At 34.7% G+C, this 18,423-nt stretch overlaps 1 protein-coding gene across 1 annotated transcript in view; it reads left to right on the plus strand.

Annotated features, from left to right (window-relative positions):
• The window catches only part of LOC124821594 (DNA-directed RNA polymerase 3B, chloroplastic), a 37,627-nt gene that overhangs the window by 5,955 nt on the left and 13,249 nt on the right, over positions 1-18,423 (plus strand). Inside the window, exons 8-17 of the mRNA XM_088109349.1 lie at positions 1,992-2,109; positions 7,245-7,358; positions 7,626-7,757; positions 7,984-8,400; positions 11,099-11,149; positions 12,554-12,624; positions 12,966-13,050; positions 13,132-13,284; positions 14,380-14,454; positions 14,566-14,655. Coding sequence (XP_087965475.1) covers positions 1,992-2,109; positions 7,245-7,358; positions 7,626-7,757; positions 7,984-8,400; positions 11,099-11,149; positions 12,554-12,624; positions 12,966-13,050; positions 13,132-13,284; positions 14,380-14,454; positions 14,566-14,655 — 1,306 coding nt within the window. The remainder of the gene's footprint in view (positions 1-1,991; positions 2,110-7,244; positions 7,359-7,625; positions 7,758-7,983; positions 8,401-11,098; positions 11,150-12,553; positions 12,625-12,965; positions 13,051-13,131; positions 13,285-14,379; positions 14,455-14,565; positions 14,656-18,423) is intronic.

The following is an 18,423-nucleotide window of genomic DNA, read 5'->3' on the forward strand; positions in this document are numbered from 1 at the left end:
CATTGATAATTGTACCAGCTAGATACGAAAATGACCTGTATTAATGGAAACTTAGAAGAGGTAATGGAACAGCCAAATGGTTTTGTTGCCCAGGGAAATCACATGGATGTACATTCTCTTTACAAGGTTTCATATAGTCTCAAATAGTCCCCTCAAGCATGCTTTATAAAATTTAGTAGTTATCTAGCATTTTCCCCTGATTTGGAGTGCAGTAGACTACTCCATTTTTAAGTGTGCTCCTTTACACAATATTTTTATTTGGTTGTTTATGTTCATATAGTCATTACATGCCATGATCATAACAGGAGTGCTAAACTGAAAGAATACGGACTGTATCATTTCCAAACAAAAAATCTAGGTTGGTTGTGGTACTTCTATAGGTAGCTAAGTAAAAGACAGGAATTGTTATATCTAGTGTAAGTAAATGAATATAAATGTCTTCAAGAATGGGATTTGAATTGGTGGTATTTTAAACTTGAAAAACTTATACCCCTAGATCTTTTTGAAAAGGGAAAACTTTGTAAAACGTCCTTTATTTCTCAAATGAATTGATTTACAAGTTTGAACTGAGCAGTGAAGGAACCTTTAATGATCTCTTCAAGAATTTAAGCAAATCTCCAGTTAATCGAATAAAGATTAAAAAAGTGAAAAATATTGGACAAAATAGACCACACAACCCTTTTTATACTGATTCAATTTCAACTCTTAAACTACACCAGTCTTGAACAATCAACACTTGATTGTAGGATTCCACTATAATTAATATTATGTGTACAGTTGTCACAACCTGATCCACTCCAACCAAATCACTTAGACACCTTATCTAGTACCCCTTGAGACTACCTATCTCAAGAACACAATCCACTTAGCTGGAACACAAAATTCGGCTCCCAACTCTTTACACAAATTTGTAAGTAAAAATAGGAAGGATTAAATCTACAGAAGCATGCACATCTATCTAATCTCTCCAAACATTCTATCTCTCTTTTCCAGGTGTAATTATGGATCGACTTGTGTATCATGTGTGGTAGAACTAACATTTATTTATGAGATCATACGTTGACAGATGTAATTGGTTACATTGTTCTTAATGTTCATACCGGTTTTCCAGAAACTATTCTAAGATTATGTAATCAATTACAATAGAGAACACCTTAATTCTGACTTAAAAATATTTTCCTTGTGTGAAATTATCTCGCTTGTAACCAATTACAACTTAGAGCTCATATACTTAACTGAGTTACGTTTTACCTTATGCAATTGATTACCATTGTTCATGGTTTTACCTTTGTAACTGATTTTCTTGCTTGTAACTGTTTATGATTGTTTTGTAATCTATCATTCCAAGCAGCATGTTTTCCTTGAAATTCAAGATTACATTACATAATCAATTAATTCAAGATTCTAATCAATTGTATAATAGAATCTTGTTTTCCAGGATTTTAGGATTTACTCTCTAATCACTATCATCTAGGTCCTGGGCTAGCTTGCCATCTTCAATGTTTGGAACTTACGAAGAGCAAAAACTATCTTCAAAACTTCTATGGCTTTTGCTTCTTGCTTCAAACATTTTACTTCCTCTTCTTTTATATGTAACACAGATGGTCCACATTAGATATTATGTTTTCATAGGAAGTATTTGAGATTATAATTTGATTTGTATTTATGAAATTAGCCTATTTATAGGAAATTCGTTGTACAATTTTAATTAGGATAGATTTATTTCATTCCCCCCTTATTTTTGGGTTCTTGTATCTATATATTCACTCATCCTTTGTATGGTTTAATCCATTAAAAATATGTGTATTTTTTAATCTTTTCATTAGGTCTCAATTGAGAATAACAAATTTGAGTTGAACAGCGAACTTAACAACTTATAGCCATTTCTTTTTAGAAGCAATTTTACATCATCTTTACAACCTTAAATTCTTAGGCGCTTCTCTCTCCTTTCATAAGACTGCATGTCTAGTATCTGACCACAGTCTTTCCAGGTATGAAAATGGTGGCTATTTGTTCTTGACATCTTATATCATGCGCACTCATGGATCCAAGAAGCAGCAAGATGTAATGAAGAATGTTGGGAGGAAACAATTGCGAAAAGTTTTTGAGGTACTTTATATAAATTTTTATTTCCCTTTTTCATTACCATGAAAGTTCTTAGAAGGTAATTAGGCATTAGCTGTTACAAATTATAGGAAATTAATCATTGATTCCTGATTATCATGTAAGAATTTATTGTATTTCATTTTTTAAATTGATATAAATACATACCATGTTGTTTGCATTTGTCACACAACACTCATAACATTTTTTTAATATTGTGGTACCCAGTAGTTTAGGTTTTTGATCTGCAGAAAGCTGATGAGAGGGTCGCACCTCCCACAAAAGTTGTGCATAAAAGAATGCAGTATAGTTACTAGGAAGTGACTCCTAGGTCGTCTCTCAAGGACCAATTTGGGTTCAGTCTCAGATCAAACACGTAATGGGGGGATTTGATGGTTGTTTTTGTGCAGGAAAATGTAAATGTTGAAAGTAGTAAATTAACAAACCTTAAAAATAAAACAGTAAATAGTAAAAACGAAATTAAACAGTAAAAATCGAAATCACAGTGAAAATAAAATGCGGAACAGTAAATTGCAGAGACGCACAATTACGGAAATTAAATTTTGAAAGTGAAATTATTTCTAAAAATTCCTAAATACCATAATATGTTGAGCTTCCATGTATTTCATTCAAAAGAAAAAAATAAAATAAAATAAAACAAAAGGAAATAGGTTCTTCAAACAAAAAAAAACCGTGGCCTCTCATCCTCTCCACAAGTAAACATACTTACTTCTCCTATGATTAAACTACAATTTAAAATCAAGTGCTAAAGTATTCTACCAACTCTTATCCTTCACGTAAAGAAAAGAAGCCAAAACCAAATTCTCTTCTCATTTAATTAAGTTGCTCAAAGAAAAACCAAGCTCCTGACAATAAGATTCAACACTAAGTATGCGGAAATAAGATTCTCATTCAGCTGAGTAAAGAACTTGAATTGCAAAGATAAGCCAATGCTAGTAAAATTTCAGTGATGTGCTAATAAAATAACAGTACATTCCAGCAGCTCAAGAAGAGAAATAGAACAACATTCAAGCTACTATAAGAAGTGAAAACACGTTCATGGAATAGAACAAAATGAGTGAACTTCCCCTCTTTCACGTTCCTTTCTCCATGTGTCAGCTCAACTCTTCCAGCTCAACCGTAACCCTCCATTCTCTCAACGTACTGCTCCCCTCTTCAAAGCAAAGAAAACCAAAAAAAACTCTAGGTGGCGGCTGGATGCCTCACACGTCCAACTCCCTTTTTTTCTTTCAACTCCACAGGTTTTTTAAACCCTCATGTGCCATCTGTCCAGCCCTTACGTGTGTTGCTGGACTTGCTTCTCCACCGTGCACACCCCAAGCTTGCTGCTCCAGATTAATCTGTCCGTGGGCCCCTTGTGCCAAGCTGCTGGACTGCTGCTTCTTGTTGTTGTGTTGGGCCGGGAGCTGCTTGGATTGGACCGAGATGCTCCTGGAAAGCTGGACGCTCCCTCCAAGCTGCTGAACTTGAAGGCTTCTACTGGACCAAGCTGCTGTCAACGCTTCTCCAAGCAGAAAATGAAGTTTCGTGGTGTAGCCCTTTGCTGGATGCTACCTTCCATTGCTTTTCTTCAACTGATCCAGCGTGGACGCTGCCTTCCACTCTGCTGGGCTGTTGGATGTGCTGCCATTGTGGGCCGTGGCATTCTCTTTCCCAGCCAGCTGGACACGTGAGTTCCTCTTCAAAACGTGTATATCCAAAGCTGCTCCTACTTGAAGGCAATAAAGAAACCAAAACTTCAATTTGTGGGCCGTTCGTGTGCTTCTTGCTGGACGTGTGAAGGCCTTAAATGAAAGATTACTTCCTCCTTAGGTGGCAACTGCTGCTTCCTTCCGTGCTGCTGTGTTGCTGGACCGTGGAATTCTCTCCTCAACGTGGCTGTTGGACCATGAAGAAACATGTTGGACGCTCTGCTGGACTCCACTGGAAGGCCTGCTGTCTCCTTTTGCTGCACCTCCCATTCTCTCCAAACACACCTGCTCAAATCCATGCTGCTGGACCAATAGCCAAGTGCCTAGTCCGTGTGTGAAGTCCAAGATATAATTTAATCTCCACCTCCTCTTTGCTTTTTAGTTTAAACAAAATTGATGTCACATTTTCTTTTGACCTCCAAAATGTCCCAAATATTATCCAATAATTTTCCTACAATTAATAATGAAAATAATTAGCTCAAATAATTCAAATTAATTAAAATAAGAATTTTTGGTCAAATTAAGCACAATTAGCAAAAACGAAAAAAATACCGGACATTTAAGCACAATTCCCTGATTAAATCTGGTACAATAAACTAAGTGAAATCAATAAAATATTGACTTATCAAAGGCTCCTATTTTTTCTTTTCTTTTCTTTTTTCTTGGGTGAACTCTACCCACAGCCACTGTGTGCCCTTTCCCTCCATCACCTAGTGTTATTTTCCTTTGGTGACTATTAGCAACCAGAATCACCCTCCGTTGGCAGCCACCGAGCTTTTTTCATCACTCCATTCCAGTGTCTCACATACCCACACAAGCAGCTTCTTCCAGGCGTGTGTTGCACGTGCCTGTAATATACTATACGCCTTCTGCCTCCTTCCTCATACCTAGTCACACTTAGGTGTCCCTTTTAGGTTCGTTCCCATGACTTCCAACAGTTCCCTTTAAAGAACCGTTTTGCAGTGTCTTTTACCATTGTTTTGCTGATTCCATGTGAAAAAATGACCAGGATAAGCAACTGCAGCTCTTGGGCTGCTGCTGTCAAGTTGTGGTTCTTGGGTCAAGGTCATGACAACCACTTGACCAAACAGGCCAAAGATATTCCTATCACTAAACAAATTAGGTGGTAGCTTTGGGTAACTCTGTGTAGTGTTCTCTAGCTCTCCATTGATGTTAAATTGCAGCCCAAAACCAAGATTTTACTATCTATTATGATGTCTGGAATAAAGCCAAGAGAGTTTACTCCAATGATGCTATCGACTAACAACGTTATCTCCAACCTTGTTTCTATAAAGCTGGAAAACCATGATATACAAGCTTTCTTGGTAAGCTCCATTGATTAATTTCTGATTTTGATCTAGTGATTCCTTTCACTAATGATGCGGCAAACATCTCAACATCGTGGAAATTTTTTATAGTTCGGTCTATTGTTGAACTTCCTCTTGAATTTGATTTTGTTTACAATCAAATATTATCTTACATTGTTGTTCCATCTTATGATAATGTTAGTCAACAATTAGTTCGCTTAGCAGTTTCTCACATGTTTGGGCAATCTCTTGAACTTTCAATTCGTTTGCCTTTTACTCCCACTTTACCTACCAGGTGGACGAAGTGGAAATTGTGGCCGACATTGTCATTGCAACTTTTGTCAATTATATGGCCATATTGAGGTAGACTGACATACAAAGGCATGACATCAACTCAAGATCACTAATTTTTCTCAAGTCATTTATCCAGGAGCATTTGGTGGTCTCTCAATTTTTGTTGATGCTTACCATGAGTATCTCCAATACAAGGCAGCCATGTAACATAGACAACCTGTTGCCACAGTTGCTCAATCTAGTAATCCTGTAGCCTTTGTTTCTTAGTCTTCCTCCCTTGGACCTTAGATGCTTGACTCTAATGCATTTGATCGTATGTTTGGTAACAATTCCCTTTTCTATGATCTATCTTATTTGGATTCTTTACCTGTTGCTACCATGGTAGAAGACTCAAATAAAATCATAACATTGGTTGAACACAACCACTTCCATGATTTTGAGCTTTATATTCCTAGGCATCCTTTTGATTTAATCTCCATAAGTAAGCTCAATAGCACCCAAAATTTATTTGTTCACTTTGTTTTTGTTCTTGTTTAGGATTAGCATACTGGACACATAACTAGAGTACGACATGAGTCTTGAGGATTATACTATCTGTCACAATCAATTTCTTGTATTTCTATTGTGTCTCAATCTCTTGAGCATAGACACTTAGGCCATCCTAGTATTACCAAAATTTATCTTATGGTTGTAAGTTTTTCTCACAATTCAATCTTTCAATGCAAGTTTGCCAGTTAGGAAAACACACTCATCATACCTATGATGCTCAAGTTAATAAAATTGTTTCCTTTCCTTTTGTCTTGGTTCATTAAGATATTTGGGTCGTAGTTGTGTTATTTCAACTTAGGGTTTTTATTACTTTTATTGATGATTTTTCTTGATGTACAGGTTATTCTTAGTGAAAAATCGTTTTGATGATTTTTCTGAATTCCAAAGTTTCTCAATTGAAATTCAAAATCAATTTGGCAATTCTATTAAAATTTTATGCATTCACAATGCTTGTGAATATGTCTTGCTAGTTTCAGTCTATTTTGAGTATCAGAGTATTCTTCATCAAACATCTTGTTCTCACATAACACAACAGAATGGTGTCATCGAAAGAAGGAATTGACACTCGGTTGAAATTGCCCATATCTTTCGTTGCCACAATGTTCATCTTTGCTTCTAGGGTGATGTGATTCTCATAACCTGTTATTTACTGCATGCTTTCCTTTACCCTTAATAATTAGGTTATGCATTCTCTCTTATATTCAACTAGAGGTCTTTACTCTATATCTCTTCATATCTTTGGTTGCACATGTTTCCATGACCTTAGTCGAGGTAAAGATGAACTTTCTGCCAAATATCTGAAGTGTATTTTTCTTGGTTACCCGTGCCTAAGGGCTACCATTGTTTTTATCCTCAACTTCAAGTGTATATTACTTCTAAACTCACCTTTTTTTTAGACTACCCTCCTTCCCATTGAATTTTATTCTATAAATTGGCATAATACATACTATGGTTCACATTTGACACAACATTTAGATAACATTTTCTTTTTATAAAAGTAACATGGCAATATTCCAAATGAGCGGTTCCAATTTTTTTATGAAATACTATTGTTAATTTCCTTTAACTTTCAATTTTTGTAGTCTCCTACGTTTAAAGGTGCTTTGGATTGAGCAGTTAATTTATATCTTAAAATCTTATTTGGGTATCATTCTTTTTAATTTTCCTTGTACAAAGGCACAATTCTTTTCAACACTTTCTTCTTTAGTCTTATTTTGGTACCATGCTCCTGGTGTATAAGCTTAACCTATTTATTTTTTTTAATGACAAATTTTTGTAGGCCCTGGATACACTTGGCAACACCAAATGGCGAGTAAATGGAAGAGTACTTGGTGTTGTGGAGTACCTCTGGGCTGCAGGAGGTAACATTGCAGGTTTGATAGATCGGAAAGATGTAAGCATAAACAGTATGTATTTCTGTTTTTAGAGATGTCTTTATAGGTATTTTTTCTGTTTTTCAATTTATTTTAAAAATTAGACGGAAAAGATAAATAAATGAAAGGACGTTTAACATAAACTAATTAAATATATTCACCTGTATGTTTCCTCCCTTTTTCACCAAATGCTTGAAGTATGACGAGTTTTCAGCATTCCTATTCTATGTAATTTGTCTAACCTATATATATATATATATATGTATATATTTTAAATTGACTTGTAGGTTCCTATACCAGAGAAGCCACGTTTGGAGGAATTAAAACAAATTCAGGAATGGAAGTGGAGTGTAAAGAAGGCAGAGAAAATTAATCTAGAGAGACATTCTCTAAGATGTGACACGGAACTCAAGCTTTCTGTAAGACCTCTCCAATTATCAGTACTTCTCTATTTTATGATTTGAAGAATTGAAAATTCCAGTTTTATATGTTACATCAGTGACCTATGGTCTTGTCTTGATCTTCCATACTAGAATGTTGGTTCCATTTGATCATGAGTTTCATAATCTCAACTAAATTTTCAATAATTATTTTCTATTCCATGTTTCACTTACTGAATAATAATTACAATATCATCTGAAACAGGTGGCTCAGAAAATGAAAGAGGAGGAAGGCTTTTATTATCCCCACAATATTGACTTCCGTGGTAGAGCATATCCCATGCACTCTCATTTGAACCATTTAAGTTGTGATCTATGTCGAGGATTGCTTGAGTTTGCTGAAGGGCGCCCATTAGGAAAGTCTGGACTACACTGGCTAAAAATACACTTGGCAAATTTATATGCTGGTGGTATTGAAAAGCTGTCTTATGATGAACGGCTGGCTTTTGTAGAGAATCATCTCCATGATATATTTGACTCTGCTGATAACCCTATTAATGGAAATCGGTGGTGGTTAGGTGCCGAGGATCCTTTCCAGTGCCTTGCTGCTTGTATTAATCTGTCAGAAGGCTTAAGAAGCTCGTCACCAAATTCTGTTCTTTCACACCTGCCTATTCATCAGGTATTTCATTGGAAGCCTTAGATAAGATGTTTTAACTTTGTAGACTACTTTTTTATAAGTGATCAAACCAACTCCAAGCACCCCTGTGGGCTTATGATACGTAGAAAATTTCTGCCAGATCATTAATAGAAATTATGGTATCTAAATAGTAACATACAACCATAAGAAAAGTCAGAATAGATAAAAAGAAATTCTACAACGATGGTAGGCTCTTCATATTGGAAAATCATTGTCATGTGTCCAGCTTTCGGTTTAATATTTTGATAAAAGGACAGTATGATTTGTTTTGTCAAGTATTGCACTTGCCTATAAAATGCTTGATGTCAGTCTTGGTACCTTCCTAATAAAAAAGTATTGAAATTTGCTTGTAGGTTCTAACAAAACCTGAATGCCAATTGGGGTGATGAGTGAAATTTTGATAAAATGGTAGGATGCCTGGAAAAATTTTCAGGCAACACCAATTGATCTTTGTGGAATAACAATCCTTTTTTAGAGGAGAAATTGGCAAGGGGCTGTGTCCACAATGTGACTTGTATAATCAGTCTCGTTCCTTCATCTGCTTCAATTTCCTTCTCCCACACCTCTCATTCAGCCAAATTTAACCCTGATAAAGATGATACATCATATGCTTGGAGAGAACATTGACTGCTCTATTTAAACTTCCCAGTTTGTACTGTACTTCAAAGTCAAAAGCGAGAAATTTGGAAGTTCATTCAAATTGATCCTCCCCAATAACCCTTTAGTCAACAAAAAATTTCAAGCTCTCTGTTCTATTTTTATGGTAAAATGCTGACCAAGAAGATAATGTCCCTTTTTCTGCACTGCCATCACAATGGCCAATAACTGTCTTTCGTAAGCAGATTTTTATTGGACCCTTGGAGATAGTGGTTGGATGAAAAAGGAAACTGGTCTTCCTTAGTTTAACAACACTTCCCTCACTCTCGTACTTGAAGTGTTAGTTTCAACAGTAAGTGGTTTGGAGAAATCTGGCAGCCAAAACGGTGAAGCCATTGTATACTTTGAGCTAATTGAAAGCATTTTCAGCCTCATCAGACCAAAGAAAGTGGTCTTTCTTGAGTAGTTCCGTAAGAGGCCATGCAATCGCCCCATGCTCTTTTACAAAGCACCTATAGTAGCGTGCATTCCTAATAATATCATCAGCCCTTTTAGTACCTTTGGAATTGCCTAATTTAGCATTTCTTTCAATTTCTTTGGATCAGCTGATACCCCAAAATCACACCTCCTTTTATTTACCCCCAATTCATTCTTCTGTAATAATTGAAAGACCTTCCTTAATTGTGTCACATGACTTTCCTCATCTTTGTTATATTTTAGTATATCATTAAAAAATTCTGACATAAATTTCCTAAGTATGGTTTAATATCATTCATCAAAGCTTGGAATGTAAAAGGTGCATTAGTTAGGCCAAAATGCATTATCAAATACTCGTAGTGATTGTCATTCATCCTAAAAGTTGTTTTAGGTATATCCTCCTCCTTCATTCTAATTTTGTCGTAATTAAGATCCAACTTGATAAAAATTACTGCACCCCACATATTCAAGAATTCATCAATTAGATGGGATAGGAAATTTATTAGGAATTGTTACCTTGTTTAATGCTTTATTTATATTCCACACAAAAATGCCAACTTTCATCCTTCTTCTTTACTACTATCAATTACTAGCTTCTCAATTTCAGATTATTGAAAATGAGGATATCTATAATGCCTGAGATTGGTGATTGTTGCTTCTTCTTTCAACAATATAAGCATGGTCATGAATCAAAAGTGCAAAGATCATCGTCTCATTCAATGAATAGGGCTTACAGATCCTTGATGGGCTCACTTAAATCTTAGATTTTAATTCTAAGTAAAATTTGAACGAGTTTTCTACCATTATGGGCTGAAATCTTTTCATGATTGCTTCTCCAAACTCCCTCAATTAAGATTCTTTGTGCTAGATTCCCACCACTGTAACTAGGAAAGTGCCTCCCCTCCATGGTTACCTAGACTGCATGCATCTATTCTTCTTTATTAAGGTTCATTAAGCAAAAATACCTTTTAATTCTCCCTATCCAACCTGGTGCTTCATCTCCTTCAGAACGGGATAGTTCTGCCTTCCTAAGTCATTCCTCAGTTGCCAAATCTCCTGTTTTGGGATTCAATGAACTGCTGCTTCCCTGGTTTTGATTTTGCCTGTACATTTCTCCTCCCATTTTAAAGTTCCCATTTCGATTCACCCCAAGATTAGAACTCCCTTATCGATTACCCATTTGTTGAAGTGGTACTTGTGTCCATTCCTCCGCTTTACAAAATTCTCTCTAGATCTTCAGTTCTTGCAAACCATAAAAAAAATTGTTGGATTGTTCTTCTTGGATACCGATTGATAGGATTCAATTGGCAGAATGGAAGATTTTGAAGAAAATAACTAGGAAATGAGCCTACATTTTCATCAAATGTCTATTGGTCAATGTTACCTACACATACAATAAGGTATTCTAGAGATCTCTTCTTAAAACTTGTGAATCAATTCTAACTTCCAACTACCATCCTTTATCCTCCTATTTATAAACTATTAGGTAATAGTTGTATGTCCACTGATAGCCCTTACATACACTCTCTTAAACACTGGTCTCCTATCACTTTTACTGGTATCTTTTTTAAAAAATTGCTAACAACACTACTTTGATGAATTTTAGGATGGTTCCTGTAATGGCTTACAACACTATGCTGCTTTGGGAAGAGATTCTGTAAGTCTACTTATATCCCGTTTTGATTTTGAAATCACTCATTACTCTTGAAATAATCCCTTCTATTTGTTCCCATAAGTTTGTACTTCCTCAATTTTGTAACAATTTTAGTATGATTCATTGTTCTATAGTTTTCTTCATTAGTTTATTTTTGTCACTATATTTTGAAATGTTAGTGTTATTTTGGAGTTTAACATAGCTTGTTCAATGTAAAATGGTATACTTTCTTGTTTTGGGTGCTTTACAATGTTTTTACCTTCGTTTTGTTTGGTATTATATTCAATAGTATGACCATTATTCACAACTATGTTGTGGCAATATAACTGATAAGCATTAAGACCACCTAGGCCACAACGATCCACTATTTGGAAAGTTTATTCTAGGAAAATTAGGAGCCTGGATACCCTTGGTTGACCTTGACTATTTAGTAGCATAGAATCATGACCTCAAGTAGAGGCTTCCACATGTTTGACCACATCTATGGAAAATAGCTCATCAAGAAACTGTAGCTGTAGCTTGATCTACTCACTTTCATTCTTTTCTGTCAGCCTTTCTTCAATTTTACCATTTGAAAGAATGTCCTATGTACCCAAGACCATGTAGGGTATAGTCTACCAATGGCTCTCTGAAGGCTCGTGTTAAACTCACGGCTTGATTCTTCCAACTTTGTTGTTTCACTAATGTGCAGAATTTCATTATAATCACCAATAAAGAGCTGGGGAGGTTTGACTGTACCGTAATGCCAAAACTCAGTTTTAATAACTGATATGTGACAGTTTATGGAGCAGTTATCATTTTCACTTTTATGTTTGAGTGTTAGGAGACAGTTATGTGTGCTGTTAGACAGTTTCTGGACTCGCAGAGCCTCTATATGAGTTTCTGAACTTTAGAACAGCATGAAATTGCTGTAATTTCTGTAACATGGTGTTATTTAAGTCTATTTACCATCTATTACAATTGGTGTTTTATCAATAATATTTTATTATCGTTAGTTTCTTCCCCATTCTCCCAATTGTTAATCATGAACTCCGATGAGTCAGAGCAGCCTTCTGACTTATTGTGTTATAGAGGACTCTTCTTTCTTCTTGTTAATCTACTTAAAAGATAGATATGCTTTATACAGACTCTCTATTTCCCGGACACGTGAGTCAGTTGGACCTGTAATTTCAATACTGAATAACTGATTATATTTCAACAGCAACTAAAGTGTTTGTTAGCGAGAAGTCAATCTAAAGTTGCAACCAAAGCACAACAATTAGAGGAGCACATGAATCTGTTTATCTAAGTTATTAAGTATTTATGTGTTCACTTTCATAAATTATTTTGATAAGAAGGGCAATTAAACTGATTAATTATTCTATAATATTTTCTATTCTGACTTTTCTGGAATAAAAATTATTTCAGATGGAGGCTGCTGCTGTTAACTTGGTGGCTAGTGAGAGACCAGCTGACGTTTACTCAGAGATTGCTGTTAGGTATGTTAAATCCATTATCAGCATCTTATACACTTCACATTCAAACCACTGTTTCAGGGTATATTATTTCAAGCTCATAATCATTACATTAATCCCTTGTTGAAGTCTGAATGCAAAATGCATTTTTTCATAACTGCATTGAAATACTAATATCAGTCATATAGATTTTTTGGTTAAAATATGTTACCTCGTGACCTACTTTGCTTGAATATACTTACTATATTATCATACAAGTAGTAGTTTGTCTACACCCCAACAAAGTACTAAGTGCACTATACAATTAATTTTACCAACTTACTGTGGATAATCAGTATCTAATTTTTACTTGAATATTTGAGCAGGGTTCATGATATTATGAGAAGGGACAGTAACAAAGATCCAGCTGTCTATCCAAATGCTTTGTTGGCAAGAGTTTTAATTGATCAGGTCAATATTAATTAAAATATATGTTCCTCCAATTAGGTATAATCTCTTCTTTTCACTCACCCAACTTTTGGTAACTTTCAGATTGACAGAAAGCTGGTCAAGCAGACGGTGATGACCTCGGTTTATGGTGTTACTTTTGTTGGTGCACGAGAGCAAATGAAGAGAAAATTACAGGAGAAAGGCCTTATTAATGATGAACAACTTTTATTTACTGCAGCTTGCTATGCTGCTAAAGTAAGTTTCAGCCATGTTATCAGACCTATGTTAGCTGTTAGAAAGTGCAATAGCTGATTTAATGTGTTTTTCCTATCCTTGCATCATTGGGAGATTATACCCTACTAAAACACTTACAGTCTATGAAGCATGGACACGATAAAGACAGTCACAGCAACATTTATAGTCTCTAAAATGTTGGACACGGCGACTGGGACACATATATATACACATATCAGGACTGATTTAAATTTATATTTTTAAAATCATTTAGAATAAAGTTAGTCGAATTTAACAATCTAAACACATTGTTGTCTAATACAAGAATGAACCTGATCAATCATCTACAATCTAAAAAATGATTTAGTTCATTTAGGACATTTCACCTAAAAAGACACCCTCTAACTAACGTTCATCTAAAAACAAATTAGCAACTTCAAGAATTCCACAGTATACGGGAGATATAATATGAGAATAAAACAATGTTCCTACTAATATATATACAATGTTGATATTATTTTTGTATAGGATTTACTCTGTCTCTATAATTGTAGCACAAACTTAAGCAATAATTTTCCGACTTCTGGAAAAATCACCATGTCTAACCTCATTATAGCTGTGTTGGAACCATTTAAAAGCCGTGTCGAAGCTGCAAAATATGTTTTTAAATTTGACATTTCAGCGGAGTAAGAGACACAAAGACATGCCATTGAATAGCCATGTTCGTGTTTCATGGCTTATAGTATACAATATTAATTTTTAAACCTGATCAATATGAAACCTAGATATAGTTTTATGATCAAATTGATTATTTTAGAGAATTGTTTATTTGGTACTATCTCTGTGTTTATTTCTTGATGGGTTTGGTTTTACTAAATCTAACTGTAATATGAGAGGAAATACATGTGAACCAACATGCAAAATAATGCTTATACAATAAATCTGCTCTAGTCTCCTGTTAGAGATATTTCTCTTTGCATCTTTTCTATTAGTTGTTAGAGATATCTCTCTTTGTATTTTTTGGTTAAGTGAATCTTTTTCGTTTTTCTGTTTTGTTCTTTTTGCTTAGTTGTTATTACAGATTTGTGTAGTTATATTCTGATAATCATTTTATAGGTGACATTAACTGCCCTTGGAGAAATTTTTGGAGCTGCACGTGTCATCATGAGTTGGCTTGGTGATTGTGCAAAGGTTTGGTCTCAGCCATGTTAAACTTCAAATTTTGGCACTGTTGTGTGTGTTCCTGCATGTTTTCAAGCTTTCTTTCTATTCCTGAATGGTGGGACCTTAAAATTTTGATAGGTGATTACTTCCGAAAATCATCCTGTTAGTTGGACCACTCCTCTTGGTCTTCCAGTTATACAGCCATACTGTAAAACTGAGCGTCATCTGGTAAGCTTTTATAAAACGTGATTCTGGGCCCTGTGCTCCCCTCCCCACTTCCCCTCCTTTCTTTATGTTATAGGCATTAATTTACTCAACAGTGACAAGTTAAAACCATCATACTAAATATACAATGGAAGATGTTATTGTAGTAATAAAACATCATCCTCTAGGATTGAATAAGCTGAGTACTAGATTACTAATTCACGTAATTTTGAGCAACAAAAAATATTAAGTGAAATGATGAACATAAACAATTGATGGGAATTCAAATAATATAAACAATGTTAAAAAATTGATTTCATACCTTTTCATATAAATTTTCCCCTTTCCAATTGATGTGTCAATTATAATTACCCACTTGAGTTTATTAAGAGCTTGTTTACCCTTAATTCCTTAGACAGCCAAACTTATCCATTGAATTCTAACCCCCAATCCCTTAGGTAAGTTAGAAAATTCAATAAAATCATGAAGAACAATTATTATCTCAATTGCAAACTAATTAGTTGTGTTCAATTTTTCAATTGTGACAACATCTAATCTGTTCTATTTATAATCGCAAATAATTCCCAATTTCCCAATTGTGAAACTGCTCATAGAATAGACATTAGAACATAAATAGAACACTAGGATAATTAAAATTACTAAACATCAATTAAAAAGGTTCAGAAATTATAATCAAAAGTTTTACATCAATCCTCTAACAAAAAGGAAATTAGTTCTGCATAATGTAAAAATTCTGAAGAAAAACTCAAAAGAAGAAGAAGAAGCAGTGTAGAAGGTGTTCCGTCCTTTTTTATGTCCGCCCCCTTCCAAAATCACGTCCCAAAATCCTCTTTTCACTTTTCGACTCATTCCCCTTTTTAGGAGAGTGTTTACTCCCTCTAAGTAACTGCCCTTCATTTCTCTATTTTTTAATCTCTTTAAATCTACATAATATGAAAGGTTAGTAACTGCTCTGAAAAATTTCACAACTCGTGGAAAAATCCACAATATGCTTGTGCTCTTCTTTGATTTCAATTATGCACTTCCTGAAGTAAATCCACAAGTTGTGGTAAAAGCCACAACTCACTTGTGGAACTCTTGTTTTGCCTTCTATTTCTCTCGAGATAAATCCACATGTTGTGAAAACTTTCACAGCTCAGTTGTGGAACTCTCTCTTTTGCCTCTGTAATTTGGAGCCAAATTCACAGGTTGTGGAACTGTCCACAGCTAGGTTGTGGAACTCTCTTATTTCATCGCTGCATCTTGGACATTAATTCTTCCCAAGTTGTGATTTTGACACTTAGAATCACTAATTACAAGAAAAACACAAAATCCAAATGTATGATCCGAAACAAAGATATGCATGATGAAATCATTCAATTAATGCAATTGTGTATGCAAATGACCTAAACTAAGATATGAATGTAATTGCATTTTATTCATACATCAAAATATCTCAAGCTTAGACTTTTGCTTGTCCTCAAGCAAAGAGAATTCAACTAACACAGAATGATAATGTACACAGAATGATGAATGAATTTAAATGGAAATATACCCTCTCATCTTAAGTTCAGTTCAAATAATGATATTCCTCAAGCACACAATTCACAATGCTTTTAGAATAATGACTAACTTATTGAGTCCCTAAGTGCAATTACTTAGTTCAGGTATGACACTAGACATCAAGGCAGATAATATTTGGAATTTTAGTTTCTCTTTAAAAGGATTTTCTATTAGGTTCCTCACTTAGAAGACACTTACCTGTCAACTAAGCATGGATCTTCCACTCAATTGTTTTCTCTTTTTCTTGCCACACTCAGTTTCAAAGCAGTGTCTCTTCCCCAGTAACATATAGTCTCAAAGGGTATCAATTTATTCACTCAATTTTTTTTTCAATTTTTTTCAATTTTTTTTTAGTTTTTTGACAGACAATTATCTAGTAAGCAAGTGCAATGAGTGTCACCATAGAAATCTAACAAAAAAAATATTTTCTATCATTTATGTACATCTCAAAAGTTATATTCCTTAAGTGTCAAATCTCACTGTGTAGTGTGTGAAGTTTACCAACAAGCAGTCACAAATAGATATTCACGGTATGCTTAGAAAATGTCACTGAACAAAAATAGAACTCAGAGTTAAGATGATACATTTCCATTTAAACATGAGATGCAATATGCAAATGTAAAAATGATATAAGATGCCATGCATAATAACACCCCAAGCTTAAATATTTACATGGTCCCCAATGTATAGAAAATAAAAAGTGTAGGGGGCTACAACTCACAAGATTACTGATGACGAGAGCAGAGCATGGTGAGAACGTCTTGCAAGAGTTGTTCCACATTTTTCTGATGGAAAAGTGTTTGGTTAAAAGGGATGATCGGTATTGCTTGGTCATGAGTGATATTATAGGCATGCCACCTCAACCTCTTCCTAATCCTGAGTTCACTACGGTGCATGGTAAAGATAGATGGATTTTCTCTGGATCTCAGTGCCGAAATACCTTTCCTCATGCTCCTGCTCCCTCATCTCACATTCCTCCCATTTCTATGCCTTCTTCTTTTGACACACTTCATCTTCAGTAGTCCATTACTGAACTCTGAACTCAACAACTCCAACATTATCAAGAGTTCATACGGTTTCAAGATACTCAACTTCTCCATCAGAAAAATGTGGAACAACTCTTGCAAGACGTTCTCACCATGCTCTATTCTCGTCATCAGTAATCTTGTGAGTTGTAGCCCCGTACACTTTTTATTTTCTATACATTGGGGACCATGTAAATATTTAAGCTTGGGGTGTTATTATGCATGGCATCTTACATCATTTTTACCTTTGCATATTGCATCTCATGTTTAAATGGAAATGTATCATCTCAACTCTAAATTCTATGTTTGTTCAATGATATTTTCTAAGCATAATGTGAATATCTATTTGTGATTCCTTGTTAGGAAACTTCACACACTACGCAGTGAAATTTGACACTTAAGGAAGATGATTTTTGAGATGTACATAAATGATAGAAAATATTTTTTTTTGTTAGGTTTCTATGGTGACACTCACTACACTTGGTTACTGGATATTTGTCTATCAAAAAAATTTAAAAAATTAAAAAAAATTGAAAAGAAAATTCAGTGAATAAATTGACACGCCTTGGAGACTATATGTTACTGGGGAAGAGACACTCCTTTGAAAATGAGTGTGGCAAGAAAAAGAAAACAATTGAGTGGAAGATCCATGCTTAGTTGGCAGGTAAGTGTCTTCTAAGGCAGGAACCTGATAGAAAATCCTTTAAAAAAAAATTTCAAAAATTATTTGCCTTGATGTCTTGTGTCATACCTCAACTAAGTAATTGCACTAAGGGACCCAATAAGTTAGTCATCATTCTAAAAACATTGTGAAGTGTGTACTTGAGGAATATCATTGTTTGAACTAGACTTGGATGAGAGGGTATATTTCCATTTAAATTCATTCATCATTATGTGTGCATTATCATTCTGTGTTAGTTTAATTCTCTTTGCTTGAGGACAAGCAAAAGTCTAAGCTTGGGGTATTTTGATTTGTGAATAAAATGTAATTGTATTCATATCTTAGTTTAGGCCATTTGCATGCATAATTGCATTAATTTAATGATTTCATCATGTATTATCTTTGTTTTGGATCATACATTTGGATTTTGTGTTTTTCTTGTAGATTTGTGATTCTAAGTGTCAAAATCACAACTTGGGAAGAATTGATGTCCAAGATCCAGAGAGTTCCACAGCCTAGCTGTAGTTCTGTGGATTTTGCTCC

This window comes from Vigna umbellata, chromosome 1, assembly GCF_029865625.1.
Source record: "Vigna umbellata cultivar VRB3 chromosome 1, Vumbellata_1.0, whole genome shotgun sequence".
NCBI classification, from domain to species: domain Eukaryota; kingdom Viridiplantae; phylum Streptophyta; class Magnoliopsida; order Fabales; family Fabaceae; genus Vigna; species Vigna umbellata.